General features: G+C 51.6%; 1 protein-coding gene across 4 annotated transcripts in view; it reads right to left on the bottom strand.

The window, feature by feature from the left end:
- Positions 1–6,077: 6,077 nt before the first annotated feature.
- Positions 6,078–21,497, bottom strand: part of Mgll (monoglyceride lipase) — a 103,111-nt gene continuing 87,691 nt past the window's right edge. For 2 of the 4 annotated variants that reach the window (XM_034511467.2, XM_034511466.2), the window contains exons 6-9: positions 21,144–21,227; positions 16,210–16,299; positions 10,630–10,845; positions 6,078–8,844 (exon numbers count right to left, since the gene is read on the bottom strand). In XM_034511467.2, coding sequence (XP_034367358.1) covers positions 8,719–8,844; positions 10,630–10,845; positions 16,210–16,299; positions 21,144–21,227 — 516 coding nt within the window. In that variant the 3' untranslated portion in view covers positions 6,078–8,718. The remainder of the gene's footprint in view (positions 8,845–10,629; positions 10,846–16,209; positions 16,300–21,143; positions 21,228–21,497) is intronic. The other 2 variants (XM_034511469.2, XM_034511468.2) reach the window with 1 other exon arrangement.

Below are 21,497 nucleotides of genomic sequence, written 5' to 3'. Positions count from 1 at the left end.
TTAGAAGCCACAGGGAAGGAGGCACTTCTAGTGTCAGTCTTGAATGTCCTTCCTCAGTGTTTGGTGGCAGCAGGTGGTGCCCACTATCCCTGCAGGCCTTGACTCTCAGGACCTGTAACCCTGTAAGTGGCACGTCTTGTATGCACCTTAGAAATCTGACTCCTCAGTTGTTGGCAGCAGCCAGGGTCGCATTCTTGTGTATCTTGGCAAGTCTGGAGTTCTCAGTCCTTAACACTGTCTTTGGCTCAAGGTTTGGGACTCTTGGCCCTGAAGACGGTTCTTGGGAACTCTTTCAGTGACCGGGGCCCACAGTTTCTCTTCCCTGCTTCTTTCCAACCTTAGTTGTGCCTGGTTTCCATTCTCCACAGTCTGTGCTTCCTGCTCCCATTCCTGCCCTGGCTGCTCTCAAACTGACCAGCTGCTCCTTTGGCTCTGTCGGTCCTGCAGTGCAGCCTGTGACCACTTACCTGCCAGGGATGCCACTGTTGCTTCTGCCTTCACCTGGCTGCCAATTTTTGTTATCGACGGTAGACAAGAACAGACCACTTTAAAGATGTTTCCTGCTACACCAGCAGGGGAGGGAGCACAGGAGGGAATCTCCCTGCTACTTAAGAGTGGAGGCTTGAACAGCCTGTTTATATACAACTTGAGAAAAGCCATTTGGGCCAAGTATAGCCTTGCCTCTTAGCACAAGCTAGACCACCTGGGGATGTGCTCCTCCTCTGGCTTAGGTGAAAATGCCTGCAGGGTCATCAGGGGCTCACCCAGCCTCAGGACAGCTCTAGCTGTGCCTTCAGCCGCGGAGACAATCAGATGTGCCTGATTGAGAGGATACCTGCATAGTTTCCTTAAGGTGTCTGTGGAATGTTCCAGATGGCTGGTGCTGACAGAGTAGTAGAGTTGACAGTTCTTTTGTTCAGAGCAGCCAAGCATACTTTCAAAAGCAAACTAGCTCGTCAGGGTGACACACTGCTCCCGTTTCACAGTCTTTAGGTTATTTATAGGAAAACAAATATGAGAACTTAACACTAATAGTTTTCTTCTTCTTTTTAACAACAAACTGGTTTCTGTCTTAGTTTCAATTTTATTGCTGTGAAGAGACACCATGGCAACTCTTATAAAGGAAAACATTTAGTTGGGGCTGGCTTGTGGAGAGCCGACAGAAAGCGGCTATCATCCTTGCAGCCATCTTGAGCCATATACCCTGACCAGAGACTTGATTGCATCAGCCTACAACAGCTGAGCACACTCTGATACCATCTTGCTTTAGATACCCAGGATTTTCTCTTGGGTGTGTGAGACTGAAAGGTGTGTGACTTGCCAGGCGGTGGTGGTGCACACCTTTAATCCCAGCACTTGGGAGGCAGAGGCAGGCGGATTTCTGAGTTCGAGGCTAGCCTGGTCTACAGAGTGAGCTCCAGGACAGCCAGGGCTACACAGAGAAACCCTGTCTCGAAACCGTCCCCCCCCACCCCCCAAAAAAAGGTGTGTGACTTATGTGACTTAAGGGCATGACTTAGAGATCAGACTTAGAGACAAGACCTAAGGGCATGATTAAGGGTGTGACTTAGAGACGTGGCTTAGAAGTGAGACATAAAAAGGAGAGGCAGACAGAAGAGCATATCAGAGACACTAGGAACAGAGGAATCGGACACTTCAGAAGAGTACAACTTGGAGGAAGAACTTGGAATTAGACATTAGGCACTTGGCACTTGGAGAAAGAACTTGGAACTTGGAGGCACTAGGGACTAGGAACTAGGTACTAGGAACTCAAGACCTGGGACTTGGAGAGAGGAAGAGAGACTGAAGAATAAACGGGATTGAATCACACTCTGTCTGGTCTCCATTCTTCGAGTCTGTCCTCACTCTCTCTCTTGCTGAACCCCAACCCGCATACTGGAGCAGCTTGGGGCAGTATGGCTCTAACGATTTAGCCCCCAAGGCTTTGGCAGTACGGGTTCAAACACTGATAGAACGGTCCGAGACACTTGGGCCCCCAAACGTGGGGCAGCTCGGGCTGCAACACATTAACAGCGTTAATGGTTAGGTCCAGTCTCAGTATGGCAGTGTGCAGGCAGACATGGTGCTGGAGGAGTCAGAGTTCTACATCTTCATCAGCAGGCTGTGTGCCACACTGAGCATTGCTTATGAATAGGAAACCTCAAATCCCACCTCCACAGTGACACATTTCCCCCAACAAGGCCACGCCTACTCTAGCTAGGCCAACCTCTAACTATGCCTCCTAATAGTGCCACTCCCTATGGGCTAGGCATTCAAACTGATGAGTCTATGGGAACCACTCCTATTCCAATCACCAGGGTTTCTTTTGAGACTGGGGCTTGTACCCCAGAGTGACTTTAAAACTGGCTATATAGCCTAGAATGGGCCCAAACTTATAACTCTCCATCTACTTCTCGAGTGTTTAGGATCAGAGGCACACTGCACCCAGTATGTTTGGGAATTTTAACACCTACCCAGTGTTCCTGGAAGACGTGTGTCCCTCTCATCGGTCCCAGGGCTACAGCTCCTGAAGGGGAAACTTAGAGCCACAGCCAGTGTTACAGCTCAGGCCCAGAGACCTTGTAAACTCCACGGCACCCTTAGCACAGTGTGTATCCCTGCTCACAGACCCAGCAAGGACATTTGCACCAGTGGGGGGCCATACTCTGGCCATCCTTTATTTGTATGAAGAATTCCATTTGAGTCAATAAGCACAGATTCTTGGCAGTTCACCTGGGGGCACACGACTGAGCACCAAGGAGGGTGAACAGGTCCCTGAGATCTATTTGTGGTGTAACCTGCTTGAGCAGCAGTGGCCACAGAGGCTGCAGCTGATGGTGCACCATTCAGTAGCTGTGGTCAAGGTCCAGTCTCAGCTTGAACTCTTGTCAGCAGTGGCATCTTTTGAGGGGACCAACCTGGGCCTATAGGACAAATACTTTTGCTCTAGGGTGCAGCCCTTCCCTCAAAGTCAACTGCCTTCATCTGAGGGATGGGGTGTTGTGGGAGGTTATCCTGTCCTGAGGGTTGGCCTGGCATAGGTGGGGTGGCATTCTGTCTTTTGAGGGTCTGCAATTCCTGGGTTCCAAAGTCAATGCAGTTTTAAGGCAATGACTGTCTCTGCACCTCTGAATTTGAAGTGACATGTGATTAACTATGCCTGGGTACAGAGGTGAGCTGCTGACACAAAGTAACACAGTCACAAAATGAAGGCACAGGTGCAAGGCTGTCGCCCAACTTTCTTTGTGGGACAAAGTGAGTTGGAGCCTTTTAGCAAAAGCAGCTTCTAAGATGCCTTTGGAAGATATGAGGGGACGGATCTGTATACCTTCTATATGGGGCTTTTGGAATGAAGAAAACACCTGTGTTTCACTTGACAGTTTCTATTTTATGTTTCACTTGTGTTGGAACCCAGGGCCTGCACTCCCCTCCAGAGCTATGCCCTAGCTCTTTGGTTATGTACTTTACAGTTTTAAGATATTATGCATTTGGGGGAGGTGGCTGCTTTCTCTGGTCAGGCATGGGTGGGGGCCTCTGAACCAAGTTTACTGGTTATGCTGGCCATTGCCTCTCTGCAGGGTTTGTGGACATAGCTATGGTAGTCTTTCTTGGGTCCTTGAGGGAACATCTCTCCAGGTCTGGGAGACAAGGGTGAAGGTCCTCAGGTCTCAGTAGCTTTCCATGAGGCCTTGCTGTGGGGGCAGAGGGGTGTGTGGCTCTACCATAGCTGTGGTTGTAGCAAATCAATGCATTCTGGAGTTTCTAACCAGTCCCAGGAGCCCACCACCCATGGGGCCATGATGAGCCAGTCATCATCATGTGAACCCTGCTTCCCTGGGAAGTCGAACCAGAACTCTGGAAAATGGGCAATGAGCACCATAGGCTGACTGGCAGTCTCCTTCCCTCCAGTGATAGGGGGTGTGTGTTTTCTTCTCCCCTGGACTCTGAGATTGCTGTCACCTCTTGAGCAGTTTCATCCCATGTGTCAGACACTGCCAGCAGGCGCCTGCCTCACTGCTCTGTCCTTTGTTCTCCCTAGGCTGTCCTGTCCCCTCTGCAGGCCTGCATGCTGCAGGTTCACCTGACAACAGTCCACCACATCCCGTGTCTCAGTTCCTCTTACAGCCCACTGGTGATTTGTTTCCCTGTCTCCCCGCCTGTGGCCATGGCACAGGCAAGGCGGTCCTACTGTAAAGAAGTACTAGATGCAATTCCTAATCTGTTCTATTCTTTGAAAGGTGCACGCCCAAGACCATGCACCTGGTCTTTCTGCAGGTGCTCATTCTTTTCCTCACTCCTGTGAACCATAAGTTCCTGAGAAGAAGGAACCTCCCTTCTTCCCTTCTCCCACTGAACCGTCTGCAAGGCTGATTGGAACTTCAAAGGTTGCAGAGAAGCTGAGATATTCCAGGTCAAGAGCCTAATTACAATTTACCACGGGCTATCTTCAGCCTCTTTAATAGCCATTCCCTGCCTACCTTTGTGTTTGAACATCCTTGTGATTAATAGGCAAAACCCTTTGAAATGTGTTAACCTCACTGGGCGGTGGCTTCCGCCAACCAAAAAGCTACGCGTGTCGTCGGATAGCATCTGAGGTCTACAGCAGACTTCCCGAATTCACTTTAACTTGTTATGTTGGTTACTTTTTCTTGCTGTGACCAGGAGTGGATAAAACACCATGACCAGGAGTGGCTCAGTCCATCCACAGTGATGTACTTCCTCCAGTAAGACTCCACTTCTTAACTTCCCCAAACAGCCGCTCCAATCGAGGACCAGAGCCTATAGGGGACATTTCTTATACAGACCATTATACTTGTGTACCTAATGTTTCATCAGTGTATTTGAGAAGCACCTTGATCCATGACTTTAATTCCGTTACTATAAAAACTTCATGAGACTTGGACATTGGGACATGGAATCCTGAGTTACCTGAATTCGTGTTCCCAGGTCATTCATATTTAGCTCCAGACAGAATAAATGATCTCTTATCCCTTTGGAGGTGAACGCTGTTTTTGGACACTCCCTCTTTCCGTCTTCCCTCCCTTGTTCACCGTGCCCATTCATCCCATCAGAGCCTCCTGCATCTGTTCTCACACCTTCTCTCTCCGTACGTACGCATTTATGTATTACCTTTCCCTCTGCCCCTCCTCCCACTCAGTCCCTTTCTCCCTCTGTAGCCTCAGGACACAGTATTCCTGGGGATCCTCTGGACATCAGATAGGAACCTGCCCTTCTCACCTCATGGGCCGTGTAAGGGACATCGGGCTGCCCAGAGGACTAATAGTCTATCATATCCAATGGCATGGGGCAGTGAGAGAGAAAGCAGGAACAAGGTATGGGAGGATGTTAAAGATAGAGGTTGCAGCTTGGAAACCACCCACAGTAGGGACCCCAAGAGGCCTTTGCATGGGAGAGACTTCACTTCTGACTTGGCAGGGACCTTGAGGGAGCTGGTGTTCCCTAGCTCTGATTCTGTCAGGCAGGCACATGATGTATTTGTGTCCTTGTCCCTGTTCCAGGTTCCATCAGATCACTTTCCCCATTTTAGTGTTAGTGACTCTTTAACCAGATACATATGCATCTATAGATGAAGTCATGCATGAAGGCCACCAGCCCAGGTGCTGGCATTTGGTCATAGTGAAAGGGGGCCAGTCTGATTCTGGTGACACTCTGAAAGCAGAGCTGTTTGGTCAGGAGATTGTGGGGAGCAAGGGGAGGTGCCCAGGATGCCAGCAACAGATGCTCTGGATCACTCACAGACAGGGGACAGACATGAGTAAAGATGGGGCTTGGCCATGCTGGGCACCCAACATAACTGCAAGCTGTTAAGGCTGCCTGAACACTGGGGGGGGGGGGGGCGATGGTAGGGGGGGATCTAAACTCTAGCATGGCTTCCCCAAGAATGGATGAGAGAAGTGAAAACCCATGTATCTAATTGACAATTGGTCCTGGAAGGGCTGCTGAGTCCTCGCCAGCTGACTGGCACACGACTTCACTGCTTCAAGCAACAGGCCTGAAGTTCTCTCAGCAAGAGGGTTGACACACAGGCCGAGAGGCCAGGCAGACAGACACGGGGCTCTCCAAAAGCACGTGGTTTATTACGGTGAGCTGTAGTGCACATTGGCTTCTTTAGTAATTCTAAGCCGATACAGGTTCCCCACTTGGAGTATACATGGGGAGTGACTGGGCGCAGTGACAGTGACAAACCAGTGAGCCACTGCGATCCTTAGAAAGTTACATTAGCAATCAGGAAGCAAAGGGAAGTGTGAGGTGGCCCAGAGGCAGGATGTGAGCAGAGCACCCCCGCTGCTCTCATGGTAGTCTGCAGGACACCCAGAAGCTGAGGGGTCCCCGTGGTGGAGGGAGGCTGTTCCCCTATCTCTAAGGAACTGGGGCTCCATGGTTGAGATGCTCTACTACCTGCAGGTGGCACCTTTTCCTAAAAAGCTTTTCAGGCACCAAGTCCATGGTTGTCGGAGAAGGTGCTCTATTCTCACAGGTTCTGGCTCCCCTCCTTCACCCAGGGAGGGCCATCTGCGATCTCTTGCTGGCTTCCTCCTTCTTCAGGCCAAGCCTTGTGTGTCCTAGCATTTTTCTCCACACTCCAGCTCCTCTGCATCCTGGTGATGAGGGTGACTGTGAAGCCCTGCATGACAGGCTTCCTCCAGTGCCAAGGATGGAGTCTGTACAAGGCTGGCCTAGCTCTCTACAGACAGCCCTGTGCTGGTCCTGATTTTGTCATGCAGGGACATGACTCTTGCAGGTTTCACAAGACAGTCTCAACTTCAGATCATCCCACCCCTGTTTTTTAGTGTTAGTGATTCTTTAACCAGATACAAATGCCTCTCTAAAGGATGTCATGCATGAAAACTGCCAGCCTGGGTGCTGGCATTTAATTTGGAAAAGTGGCAATGTCAGCATGTGCTTTTGGGAGCAGCCTTGGGTGGCTCCTGGTAAGAGTCACAGATCTGAGCACAGTAGTCTAGAATGGGTCCCTTTTCTTCTTTTCTTTCTTCTTCTTCTTCTTCTTCTTCTTCTTCTTTTTTTTTTTTTAAATTAATGGAGAGCAGAAATACCCCATGCCTGCCTGCTGCTGTCCACGGTTCCCTGAGCAGGAGAGAATGCTGGCTGCCTCTCCTCGCACACTCTATCTTTATTTTCTAAACAGAAGGAGAGCTAAGAGGGGGCTCTGGACAGCTCCTGGGCCCTTCCTTCCCTGCACGCAGTGCCTGGGCCCTGCTGAGGGGCACAGTGACCTTATGACCTATAGTAGGTGGCCAGCCTCTGACTGCTATGCATGGTCAGGGCCACAGACGGGGCAGAGGTCTCTCCCCAGGACCTAAAATAAACTCCAGAAAGGACACCTTGATTCCCCCTTCCTGGGAGGCCCACCCGCCCCTTCCAGCAGCCAGGCAGTTCTCCTTGGCAGCAGCGCCCCTTCCCAGGGTTCTATGTGCAGTAACATGACTCCTGAGGTAACAGCAAGGCCCTCTGTAAAGATGAAAGTGCTCCAAGAGAGCAGTGAGCCCCAGTTATTGCTGGCGCTAAGTGAGGCCTGGTGTAGGCCTTCAGGCAGGCACCTGAGAGGACAGGGGGCTTGGATTTCACTGCTTCAGGGAAGCCTCCATGAGGCCTGGCTGGGCCATCCCGCTGCAGTCTGGAATGGGGGGCAGACAGCTGTGGTCCTGGTCTGCGGGTGGTCTTTGAGTGCTCTGTGCTGCCCCTGGCAGGCAGCCAGCACCACGGCTCCATGGGAGTCTCTCCTGCCACCAGAGGTAGCTGTGCTTCTGCAAACAACTCCTAGTGGTCCTGGACAGAGGGAATGACCAGGGCCCCAGTTCTCCACCCTGTGCCTTCTCTGCAAGGAGAGCCAGCTAGTCCTCCATTGGGAGGCTGGGTTCTCGGCAGACTGGCCCTGCGTGTGGGTACCAGTTCTTCCAAAGCTGCCCAGGCTTCACCCACCCACCCATATAATATTTAATTTAGAATATACCATATATATTAAGCAATTATCTTCAAAGCCACCCTCCTCAGCATGGAGTACTTAGTGACCGCAGAAAAGGAGCCTCTCTAAATACATACAACATGCTGTGGGTAACCAAACTCCCAGCAGGGTGGAAGGGGGAAGTTGCGTGGAAGAGAAGAGCTATTCATGGCCACTTTCCCTTCCCCCAGCCTGGCTTCCATCTGAAAAGTCACTGACCAGGTCATAGGGTAGTTGCCCATTTTGAGGAAGTGCCTTGGAGGGGCACACATGAGCCTGCTAAGGAGCTAGCTCTGGGGATACAGGCCACCTTGTCACATGCCAGAGGACAGCCAGTCCGAGAGGACTTGGGACAGGAGGAAAGAGACCTCTGATTATTGCAGGCTGGGATATGGGACTGCCAGAGAGTCCCTGAACCCCATAGCAGCTGGGAGAGGTGGGCAGATGCTGCATTTTTTTTTTTTTTTAATTCAAAGGATATTTCCACTCAGTCTCTGTGTGGAAAATATATTCTCTCTTTTATAAAGTGCCTACCCCTTAAGGTATAGTAGATCAGTGGCCAGTAGCCATCTATACGACAAATTATCCTTTTTTTTCCCCTAAGTAAATTGCACTGGGGGGGGAGTACTAGAGTTTTCTCTGATTTTCGACATTTTTTTTTTTGAGCCAGCCAGCACTGCCCTTCCTCTACCTGCCTCCCCCCAGACCAGGAGCTGGTTGCCTGGCCGGTGTGTTCAGGGTGGACACCCAGCTCCTGCCGCTGCTATCCTGTGAGACACCCACGTATTTATTTCATGAAGGACGGAGTTGGTCACTTCCGGAAGCTCCTTGTGGAGGACATGATAGGCACCTTCGTACATCTGCAATCAGGAGAGACGGGGAGTCAGAACCGGTGTGGAGGACAGGCAGGGGACAGGAGTGCACAATGCCACACAAGCTCACTAGGCAGGCATCCCCAAATGTCCCCCCTACTTCATTTTCAGGTGGGATATTGCCATGTTGCTTAGGCTGCCCTAAGTCATCCTCCTGCCTCAGCTCCCTGGCAGCTGAGAAGGCAGATATGTGTCTCTGCTCTGCTCCAGCCAGAACCTTGCAACAGTTGGATATTCCCTGCTGTTCCCAGGGCTCTCCAGCTGGTGCCGCTTAGATCCTCTTATCCTTCCTGCCAAGAAGGATCCTGGTCCTTCTTCACACCTCCACCTTCCAACACCCCCCTCAGTTTTTCAATGGCCCCTCACCCATAGCACTGACACCCATGGCAAGGTCTCCAGGGATCTCACTTGCCACACCCAGAGACACTTGATGGTTGGCTATCTCTGGATGATTCTTGGATGTCAGTGTCCAGAGGCAAACCAGTGGCCTTCAATCACACCATGGCTCTGTCCTGTTCTGGTCAGCTCCCTCCCTCACAGGTGGCTCCTTTAGCCCGGAGCAGCCTAGTAACCACAGCATACTCCGTGACCAGAATGCCCCTGCAATCAGCCTTCCTTCAGAACTGAGACCTACCCAGTTGCCAATTGCCTTAGAAGTTTTCTCTGATGTCTGCTGGGGTCACCCATCTCAGAAGGGCACCACAGCCTCCTTGCTTTTACAAGCCTCTGTGCCAGCCTGTTCTCATGTCAGTTCTCTGTGCCAAGACCAAGAGCCTCCTCCCCCTCTTCCCTTGGTCTGGAATGTTCTACCATCACTAGTCTCCCGGACAGTTCTTGCCTGTCAGTTCATGGGAGGAAAGTGCCCTCAAATCCCTCTGTCCTGCAGCTCCTGACTCCTATCCACAGACATTCTGAGCATCCATTTTTCTCCTTGCTTATCCACTGGGGTGCAGGCTCCAGGGGAGGGACAGCCTTTGTCAGACTGTCCTTGGGACCTCTACAAAGTCAGACCCAAATAAACAGAAGTGATGGATAACTCCTGACCAAGGCAAAGCTCCACCCCTGAACAGCACCCCAGGGGAGCCCTTGACAATTTGCCTGGGTGGTGCAAGGTTGGAAGAAACTGTGGACTTAAGTCCAAGGACCTCAGTTCAAATTCTGACTCGACCACTCTTCAAGAGTCACCTGGCTGTCTTTATAACACCGTAAGGATGTACACCAGGTTATGTGGCATCCACACACTTGTCCAGGTTAGGAGCCTAACAATGTGGGCAAGTAGGTGGGTATGCTTTATTTTGGGGTTACATATTATCTGACTGGTGCCCAGCAGGGTCTCACCTCCTCAATCAGGGTGCCTCCTAGTTCTGTGGGACAAACGACATGTACATCTATCTGGATCCAAACAGCCGCTGTCTGGAAAGCCACTGAGTGATATTCTGACTGTTCCTTGTGTCAAACATGTCGCACCACCCAATTGTAGCCTGTCTTCAGGGGCCACAACTGCAGTGTCAACTCTAGCAGATGCCCTTGCAGACCAGACTCATCCAAGGCCCCAGAACCTGCGCTACATGCTTTGTTCTTGCCTACACCATCAGATTATTCTCTCCCTTCGTGAGGTTCATTCTGGTGAAGCAAAATAAACTGGAGGACCATATGCTGTCACAAAGTTCATTTGTCTCTAACCCCTCAACAATCCTTCCCAGGTATGCTGGTCTGACCCCCACCCCCACCCCCACCCCCACCAATCCCATGACATGGCCTCCTGTCCCTCACCTTGAGTGTTTTGTCCTGACTCCGGGATGATTCCATGAGCAGATAGGCACCTTTGCTGTCGCAAAGCCGGTCAGCAGAACCCTGCAGCAGCAGGAATGGCAGTGTCAGCCTGGGCATTGCTCGCTCCACCCTCGAGACTGCGTTCAGCAGCTGTATGCCAAAGCACACCTTCACTCCTGCTCGGCAGATGAGTGGGTCGGAGTTGTACAGGTCAACCTGAGAGGAGGAGATTCTGTCAGCGCATGGCCTCCTAAGAGGGTGGTCTTCTGCCTGCTCACAGGTTGTGGAGACTGGCAATGTGTTCAGTCAGTCCCTAGAGAACAAGGGTCTGACTGATCTGTGCTCTGCACTTTTGCACTAAGACCTGAGCTTGTCTTACACAGCTTGGACTCAGCATACCCTGGGGAGCAGGTCCGGGACCCCACGTTTGAGGTGCTCAGATACCTGATGTATCTTGATATGTTGGTTGAATAGAAACTCCCACATACCCTTCCCTGTGCTTCAATCATCAGATGTAGGCCAAGGTCACTGCAATAGAAATGCTGGGCCTTGAAGAATAGCTAAGAAATGGCTGTTTGCATTCTCCCACATGGAGTCCAAGGATATGGAGGGCTGGCTGTCTACATAAAGGCCTGTAGGAAATTTCCAATACTGAGTTGGATTTTATAAAATATGATATATGAGCAGGAAAAGAGCCATGTGTGGCGGCACATGCTTATAACCTATGGGAGGTCAAAGAAAGGGGAGCTTGAGTTCAAGGTCAGATTGACCTTGTTTCAAAAATTATATATAAAACAAAACAAAATACAGGAATGCCATGTTACTCCCTTGGGTTATTTGGTTCCAGAGCAGCTCTGAGGGTGTTGAGGTGTTACAGCTGGTTTCCTTCTCCTCCTCCTCCCATCCCCAACTCTACCTGTCTCTGTGGGGTGACGGGGTGATGGGCATGCAGAGGGCAGCCTGGAAAGCATGGGCCAGAGCAGGACGCCCTCCTCCTCTACAAGTCTCTCAGCATCCCAAGAGTAGGTATGAAGCCGTGGTGCCCCTGGCTTACTTTTCTCCTTGCAGATAGACTCTGAGCAGGTTTGGGACAACCAGATGGCCGGACCAGGGTGAGGGGGATGGAAGGCTGTTAGGCCTGACACAGCAGAGGTCTCTGAGCCCAGACCTATATCCACTCACTTCTGCTACCACCCCTCCACAGGCCTGGCCAGAGAGACTGCAGGTGTCCTGCAGTCACCCTGACATCCTGGATTCCTTCCCATGCTGGGCAGGGACTGCGTCCCGTCAAGCTGACCATTTGTGATGAGCGGCATGGGACAGATTAGACACTTCTTGCAGCTGAGCTGGCGAGAACCCCACAGAGCCAGGCCATCTGTTTGGCAGGCTAAGAGAGGACTTGCATCTGACAGCAACAGGGGCAGTGTGGGGAGAGCTGGCCATGGACTCAGACCACTCTAGGTTTCTTTCCACCACAGGGTCTTCAGGGAGTCCTCCTTGGAGGAGAGTTATGGGACCACCATAAGAGCTCTAGGCTTGGGGTTGGTCAAGTCTCCATGGCAACAGTGAGAGTGACAGCAACAGTTGTGCCACCCATCAGAAATGCACATGAGTGTAACGTGGTGCTGGAGGTACCATTCGGGACCTCACTGTATAGCAGACCAGCTGCCATCTGAACTCCTGCTATTGGAGCAGTGCCCCACATGGAAGAAAGGCTCCCGCTACCCAAATGATACAGAAGAGAAACTGAGGCACTGAGAAGTCTAGCGGCCCACAGGTGTTAGTACCTCAACTCCCGTTCTCCTCGTATAGTCCTTGGTATTAGGCAGGATACAGGACCTTCCAGATAAAGAGTATCCATTTCAGCTTCTCTTGCAGCTAGGTGTGGTCATGTGACTGGCCAATAATAAGCTAATAAGTGAGCCAGCCATGTGCTTTAGGTCAAGAAGTGTGAGGCACTACTAAGGCAAGGTTCCTTGCCCTGGGACCCCCCTGATGTGTTCAGCAATAGGAACAGTGCCTTGACTCTGAGAGGGCATGGGCCAGATGACAAACCAGCTCCTGCCTACCATACTGCTGCCTATGGATCCGTTCCTACTGCATCTGTGCTAGTCTCCTCCAGGCTCTGGGGATGATGGCCCTCTGGGCTTCAGGCCACCTGCTGTACTAAGTCTGCTACTCCTATCCTCCCAGAGGCTTCATCCTCAGGCCACCTGCTGTACTAAGTCTGCTACTCCTATCCTCCCAGAGGCTTCATCTGCTCCCCTGGAATGTCCCAAAATGCTAGGTCCCTGAGGAGTCTACTCCAGGGGTTGCTTCTTGGCCCCAGCCACTTCCTGTTCTTGTCTTCATTTTCTGGTCACATAGACTTTGTTTATACAAGGGTACTTTCTAGGGAGGCAGCTCCAGTGTCAAGAAAAGGCAGATCACAGATAGAACTATAGCCAGGACAAGAGGTGGGGGCAGGGTACAGAGGAAATGAAGTCAGAGAGAGACCAGGAGGCATGAGCCATGTGGGACATTGAGGGAGGCCCTGAATCCTTTGGTCGGCTCACTGCGGGTTTTCCTCTCTTTTTGTGGAAGTCAGGGCTGCAGTCATGTCTAGAAAGAGCTGCACTAAGCACGGCTAGCAGTTTGGAAATATTTTTGGTTGTCAGGGCTAAGGATGGGATTTAGCATGGGAAGGGAGTGACAGTACCTTTATAGGGTCAACACCTGGCTGCACATCGTCCCTTCCTCCTGTGTGATGGAGGGTGATAGGCACGTGAAATGCTTGCCTCTCTCTCTCTCTCTCTCTCTCTCTCTCTCTCTCTCTCTCTCTCTCTCTCTCTCTTCATCTCTCTGCCTGTCTGTCTGTCTGTCTGTCTGTCTGTCTCTGTCTCTCTCTCATGGTTTGAATATGCTTGGCCCAGGGAGTGGCACTATTTGGAGGTATGGCCTTGGAGTAGGCATGGTCCTATTGGAATAGGTGTGTCACTGTGGGCATAGGCCTTAAGACCCTCATCCTAGCTGCCTGGAAGCCAGCCTTCTCCTGTTTGTCTTTGGATGCATGAATGTAGAACTCTCAGCTCCTCCAGTCCCACATCTGCCTGCATGCTGCCATGATCCTGTCTAGATGATAATAGACTGAGCCTCTGAACCTGTAAGCCAGCCCCGATTAATTGTTGTCCTTTAAGAGTTGCCTTGGTCATGGTGTCTCTTCACAGCAGTAAAACCCACATTAAGACTCCTCCCCATCCCACCTCTCTGTCTGACTCTCCTGCTCTCTCTCTCTTTCTCCCTCTCCCTCTCTCTCTGTGTGTGTGTGTGTGTGTGTGTGTGTGTGTGTGTGAGTTGACAGCTACATTTTTGTTCCTAATGTGTTAACTTTGGCCCAAAGATGAACCTGGGCTCAAACCCTGACTTTACTAACTGTGCTGTTGGGTGAGTGGTTTGCTTTCTTTTGACCCAAGCTTCCATAATTTCAAACAAGAGCTGACTCAAGGTTACAGGGAGGCAGAAGGGGGCTTATGGTGTCCAGAAGGTGTGGAAATAAGATCATAGCTTCAGGAACCTCCGCAGAGAACAAGAGTCAGGGGTGGCCATTGTAAAATTGGCAGGCGGTGGGTGGGCTGGAAGACTGCATCACAGTAAACCCAAGCAAATATCTGTTGTCATTTAAACAGGGAGCCACCTGCTTCCCAAGACCCTGCCTTCCTTCTGTTCTTCCCACTGTGCTCCTCCCTGGCACCTGGCTGCAAAGTCTTTTACTTCAGCCCGCCACCATCGGGCATTGGGCAGTTAGCGGAGCGTTGCTGCCTGGTCTTTTAGGCTTTTCTGGCTGTCAGGCTCCATGGAAAATGTGTCATCTAAAGATGAGCCTGGAGCCTCCTGCTGCGTGCCGCCCTGTGGTGCCTCTTCTTGCCATCTCCCTGGGGTGGGCGGAGTGGCTATTTTTAATGTTCAGCACAGGTTCAAAGGCAGCAGGGAGGCAGAGCCTCTCCTGAAGAACGGGGGTGGCTCTGGCACCCACCTAAAGGCTGAGATATCCATGCTGCCCAGCACCTCCAGTTCTATGTCCCCAGCAGGGAGACATCTTAAGCTCTCTAGGTGGCCCAAAGGACACAGGTGGCCGATGGGTGCTGTGGAGTCTGTGAACTGTCTTTAAGCTGTCCCTCCATTCTCCAGAATACCTCAGAAGTGATTTGCTGTTTTTTAAGAGAGGGGCTGGAGTAATTCCATTTTTCTTCCCTTCCCTCTGCCTTCTGTGTAGGAAAGTAGATAACCTGGCTGTTTGGTGCAGATTTTGAAGGCAAGTTCCTCTTTGTCCCTCTCTTTGATTGGACTCAGTAGCCAGCCAGTGCCCACCCAAGCTGGACCCAGTGTTTGAGATGCAAGGAGTTCCTTCCTCTCACCGAACTCTCATAGAGCAGTTTATACCACGGGGCAATGGTGTGGGCTGTATGGCCCAGCAGAGCAAATGGAAAAAGTTTTGAGATTTATATAGAAGCTGGAAAGAGTCACCTGATCCTGGCACAGACTCCCTGAGCAGACAAAATCATCTCCCAGCTCTGTCCCTAACAGAGCTCTCCTAATGCTCTGTGACATCAACTGTCTCTGGGCCTCAGCCTCCACATTGTGTCAGTAAGGCTGCGTTTGTCCAGACCCAGACCTGACGTCTACTGGCTTGCTTTGGCCTTTCTGGGTCTTTGTTCAAACTTTCAGAAAGACTAAGGGCCACGTAAGCCCCTACCCCACAGTCAAATTTGGCCCCAGAATGTGAGTTTGAGAATCACTACAGGTTTCAGAATAAAGCTGTGGGTCTGAGGCCCTCAGATTTCCTGGAGGTCTGTCCATTCCTCATCTCCCTACCCCCACCCCCACCCCCACCCCCAACTTAATTTTTCCTCCTTGAGCTGGGATGGAACTAGGGCTTCTTGCAGGTAGATGAGCTTTTCAAATTGGGCTACTCCTTAGCCTCTTACCTGTCTCTTACACGGCAGGCCCACAGGCCCGCATGTGCCCTTAGGTGGAACCTGACCAGGAAGCCAGAGTCTGACTGCCAGGAAAGCAGGCTAGACCACTGGGCTGTCAGAATCCCACCTGAGGACAGGCTAACAGGGTCTTTGGGAGCCTGTGATTCACTGCTTTCAAGCTTCCAAGGCAAGAAAGGAAACTGAGGCAGACAAAGGTGGCCCACCCCAGTAGCAAACTAATTTGCTTAGTTGTCAGGGTAATTCTGGTATCTTCCACATGTCTAGGGTTGTTCCTTCAAGACCTCAGGGTTTCAGGCTCACCCACCAGTGGGAACTCCCAGCAGGTTCTCAGACCAGCCAAGCAGTGGGAACCTAAGGCAGGTCTTCTCACTGTAGGGATCACTTGAATATCTGTAACAGGGGGTCTGTCTTTCCTGCGAACACAATCTTGACACCCCTAAGGAAAGGACAAAACTTCCCACCCCCACTTCCCGTATCCCCATGACCCGGCCACTCAGAGAAAGGGTAGAGCAACGTTGAGAAACAGAGAGCTCCTGTTCAGATCTCCCTGGGGAGATCTCACCTGCTTACTGTCCCCAAATACCCCATGTCCATTCACACTCACCTCTGACTTGTTCCGAGACAGCACGCTGGAGTCGATGCGCCCCAAGGACATGTTTGGCAGGACAAAATTGAGCAGTTTGGCAGCAAGGACCTGGGCAGAGAGGCAAAGTGAGAGATATGAGTGCAAGCCATCCATACTGGGGACTAGAGTACGACTTGATACCCCACTCACGGATCTGCTTGGCGCAGGGCCCGAATGTAGAACTGTTCTCCTGATGGTGCCACCTAGATTCTGTGCAGATACAACCACACATCAGATGTAACTGTGAATTACTTTTGAGAGCCACCGATAAGGCCACGTCCCTTCCCCAAGGCACCAAGATGGCACAGCAGAGTTAGAATCATTGGATCAGCTGCCAGAGAGCAAGGAAACAAGGCAGCTTAGATCAGAGAGAATCACTTGCACGTTAAGTCCTGCCACACAGGTAAGATACCATCACCAGCCTGAGTAGGAAGTCCTGTGATAGAGGGAAGGAGCCCTGTGTCTGATTCCCAGCTCTGTGAGCCAGGAACTCAGGCTGGGACCGCAATACAGAGCTCTGTTGGCTCAGCTGCCAATGGGGGCACTCTCATCCCCCCAGAGAGACCACAGGGAAGGTTAGTTACACTGTGTGGAAAAGCCTGACACACTGTAGATGCCTACTGAATGTGAGTCTGACTTGGGTCTTAGCCCAGCTCCCTATGTGGGTCTCAAATATTCCCAGGAAGGCAGAAGACCCAATCTTGCACGGCTGCCTTCTGAGAGAGGCTGTTTAATTTCACGTCTGCAGACACTTGGGGCGAAAGAAGCTATTTCAAAAGTGAGCTGTGAAATGCTGGAATTAGAACCATGCGAGCTGGCGAGGGGTGAGTTCTTAGGGAGTATGGAGGGCACTCGGCACAAACATGGGTCCCTTGATGGTGGGTAACTGCTTGTGGCACAGGGTCCTCTGTGCTGGGTGGGTCTCTGTGCTAGGTGGGCCTGTGTGCTGGGTGGCCCTGCCTCTTGATGTTTACTAGATCCTGTGAGTAGGGCTTAACTTTCATTTAGCATTTGGAAACATGTTTATTGGGACCTTGGGATAATGGGACAATGGAAGCCTGGCCTCCCTGTGGTCAGTAGGGCTGGGTGAAGACATGTCTGTCCATTTTGTCATGTGTCCCACCCTTCCTATGCTGATCTCTCTCCATGTTAGTACCCGAGGGCTCTAGTTCTCCCTTCTGGCCACTGCCATTCTCCAGATGATGCTGTAGCCAGGCCTCCTCCGGGATCCTGTAGCCAACCTGCCTCTCTGTTCTCAGTCAGCCGCCAAGGACCAGGCAGCGTAAGGCCTGCTGTGCCCCAAAGGACATTGTGTTGGAATGTGCTCTGAGCACCATAGTGTCTGTGTGTGCGACAGAGGTGACCGTGTGTACTAGAGAGGTGACTTTTTTGAGCTACAGAGGTGATTGTGTATGCTAGGGAAGTAGCTGTTTTGTTTGGGAGGTGACTGTGTGTGCTAAAGAGGTGATTGTGTGTGTTAGGGAAGTGACTGTGTTTGTTAGGGAGGTGACTGTGTGTGCTTGGGTGGTAAATCTGTGTGCTATGGAGGTGACAATGTTGCTAGGGAGGAGTCTGTGTGCTCATGATGGGGGGCTGACTGTGTTTGCTAGGGAGGAGACTGCGTATGCTACAGAGGTGAATGTGTGTGGTACAAAGGTGACTGTGTCAGAGGGAGCAGTCAACAACTCCTACCTCTGAGAACATCATAGCCTCTTGCACTCTGGATGCTCCTTGTCATCCAGGCAAACAAAGCTCACTGGTGGTGGCTGCTGCTGCTCCTACTGCTACTGTGTCAGAGTGTCAGAGCCATGTAGGCTCCAGCCCTGGACAGTCCATCCAAGGATTCCATCTGATCACCCTGGGTGGGGTGCCAACAGCTTGCATTCTGTGAAGCCACCTGGGTTGGATGAGTTGTGGTGTGTGTGTTGTGTGTAAGAGCTGGGTTTTATGCAGTAGTGGGAAGGGCTTGGGATCCAGGTATGCTGACAAACACTTGGAAGAAGTACCTGTAAAAACCAAGAAGTGGCCAGGGGGTGGGGGCTTCTTGGGAGCCCAAGTTCTGGAGTTGGGAGCTTGTGCTTTCAAAAGTTACAAAATCTAAGGATGAACTGAAAGCAGCCAGTTAAGTGCAAGAAATCTGTGGGCTGCAGCTCTGGGGCCATTATTGGACCTAAACTATAGCAATGGGGTTGTCCAGGGCCATATCCTTCCTGGACACTGTGAGGAGATCCCCACACTACCATGCCATGGGGAGACTGCTATGGGGAAATGTTCACACTAACATGAAGTGTCATGGAACTGACATGGAGAGCCTCCACTGATGTCTGCAATTTCTGCCCCAGCTCCCTGAATCCATGTGAGGATTGATGGTTGGCCCACTCTATCCCTGATAATCTCAGAGGCTGCAGCAAAGTCCCAGGCAACAGGACAGGTGTGTTTATGTCACTGTCCCAGGCACTGTCGCCTTCTGCCAGATCCAGCTGATTTTCTGCCCATCCTCAATGTCACAGTCACAGGCTAGGGAACAGTTGGCTACCCACTGCAAAACCCTCCCCGCAGAATGGATCCATCAACTGATAGTTTGGTCATCCACTGGGTCGCCATAGTGAGCACTTGTGGTTGACGTTTGTGGTACAGACTGGCGCTCTTAGCAGCACTCATGAGGAGCCAGTGAGATAGGATGGGTGAGGAGGGATGGTAAAGCAGGGGGCCAGGGACTGCCTCAGCGCTGGGCCTGCAACTGACAAAGTCTGCAGAGTGACTTTTCCATTTCAACAGGTCCACAGCCAGATCTTGCTCTTGCCCTGTGTCACCCGATTCCGCATGGCTCTGGCACAGAGGTGCAGTACAGTTCAGGATTGCTCATTGCACGAGGCACGCCAGCCTGCTGCTGGCCCGTGCCAAGCTGAAGCTTTGACTCCCCAAAGTGCTGAGGCCTCCACTCCTCATAGGCTCTCGAGTAGACACTGGGGTTCAGGATGCAAACAAAGACTGGGATGTCTGCAGCCATTTCCAGTTCCGCGTAGGGCTGCGGAGGAGGGGGCTCTGGTGCTGGGATATCTGTCCGTAGGGAAGGGGAGAAGTACTGTGAAGACAACTCCATCCTCCTGCCAGCCACAGTCTTCGGCCTCCACTAAGGAGGGACACTTGGGCAGCTAGAGGAAGCTTTCAAGCAAAACTGGGGTTGGGTTGAGGGAGAGGTCGCTACTCCCTGAGATGTGTTGCTTTACAAAACAGACTGTTCCCTCACAGAAATGAACAATGGGCTGTGACCTCAACCTCCCTTCCCAATATAGAGGCAATGTCCTGCCGACCACTTTCGATCTCCAGCAGCCTAAAGCCCAGTGGGAGCTGTGGTGGGAACACACCGGGCCTTAGCCCTGATGGGGGAGGTGATGCCACAGTGGCCATGCACAAACACAGTCGTTGCTGCCCCCCCGCCCCCCCGCCCCGAGTTACTGTGCTAGCCCACAGGAAGGGGGTGGCGGTGTACTGCTAAGCATCAGTTCCTAACAATGAATGTCCAGTGCTGGCTGTGTAGATGAAGATGCTGGTGTCCTAGCAACAGGACTGGCTGCCCACTCACAGACATGGATGAGGGCCATTGCCCGCAGCGATGCAGCCTTTTGTCAGGGTCTGCCCTACAGGATGCCACCCAGAAAAAAAGGGGGTCTCAGTACATTGGTGGCTGTGGGGGATCTGGGGACAAGCCAACCTTGGAAAGAGACTGGGGATGCTAAGGGCAGATGCCCCCCCATTCCTCAACAAGCAGGGAAGGGAAAGCTATAAGGAAGGGTTCATGTGTGCGGTGATGTGATAGGGTTAGCTGTCAGTTTGACAGAGTCTGGAATGATCTGTGAGACGGGCCCCTGGGAGCGTCTGATAGGGATTGTCTTGGTTGTTATAATTGAGGAGGGAAGACCTGCCTACTAGCCTACTGTGGGTGGGGCCATTCCCTTTCTGGCATCTTGGACTGAATAAAGTAGAGAAACAGAGCTGAACACCATGAACACCAGCAACAAGCATTCACTGTGCACTCTCTGTCCTGGCTGCAGATACAGTGTAACCAGCTCCCTCTAGCTTCTGCTGCTTTGTCTTCACCACCACAGTGGACTATAACCTGGAATTGAGAACTAAATAAAACCTTTTTCCTTAAGTTGCTTTGGTCAGGATATGTAACCACAGCAAGAGGAAAAGAAACCCAGGTGGGTGATGTCTAAGCACCTGGCAGCCCACTGTCCACAGATACCCAGGCCACTGCAAGAGCTTTGACCTCCCTGGCCCAAGTCAGAGACATGGGTAAGGCTATTGCCTTACCTGAAAAGCTCCTCACTGACCCCAGTGCGGAGGCAGAGTAGGAATCATATTCTAACTCCAGCCGCTGGACAGGGTCAGATGCTTGCCCAGCTATGGCCACCAGCTTCCTAAACCTGCATAGAAACTTTTAAGTAACATTTCTAACGGGACTCAGAGGAGAGACCAACTTCAGACAATAATGGCCTCATGGCTTAGAGAGATATAGGTCCTTTAGTAGCTACTTCCCCTATCAAATCAAGGCAGGTAGAAGGCCGTTCCCGAGACACAGGGCATCAAGCATCTGCAAGAGGCCCTTCTCCACCATTCTTTTAAGGCTGGATGATTGTACGAGGCAGGGATGGAGTGTGGAAGTTCGCTGATTGGATAAAGGGCAGGAGGACTAAGCAGCAGACAAGGGCTGAATGATAAGGAGGCATAGAGAAAGAAGTCACCACAGCAGATCCCACACCTGGAGGTCACGGTTACCAGACAGTTCCTAGAAGCAGCTGTGATCATACCCCTAAGCCTTGGCCACAGTAGTAGGCCACACCGATACAGTGTGCCAGCACGCGCACCCCTGATTGTCCCAGGAGACAGAGGGGTGGGGTCGTGCTCACCCACAGGTGGAAAGCATATGGGATCCAAGCCAGTGACACTTCGGCCGCCTTCTCAAGATAGGTCTTCCTGATGTTCACGCTGTCCTGTAGGGTGTGGAGACAGCGTGGGTGCAGCTCAGGAAGAGGGAGAGCTGCCCACCTTTCCCAACAGGCAAGTCAGACCCAACTTGTTCACAACTGGGTGTTAACTCTGGGTCTGAACCCTTGAGAAAGTCTCTTCGTAACAACTTTTCTTAGCATAGGTTTGCATGTGGTCATTATACAAACAGTGTTAGGTTTTACAGACATTTCTTTCAAGTTCATCCCATTGTTCGCTCCTGCTCCCCATTCCCCTTCCTCGCTCAGTTTAGTCCT

The sequence above is a fragment of the Arvicanthis niloticus genome, chromosome 9, assembly GCF_011762505.2.
Source record: "Arvicanthis niloticus isolate mArvNil1 chromosome 9, mArvNil1.pat.X, whole genome shotgun sequence".
NCBI lineage: Eukaryota > Metazoa > Chordata > Mammalia > Rodentia > Muridae > Arvicanthis > Arvicanthis niloticus.
This window is presented reverse-complemented; position numbering and strand designations above follow the sequence as displayed.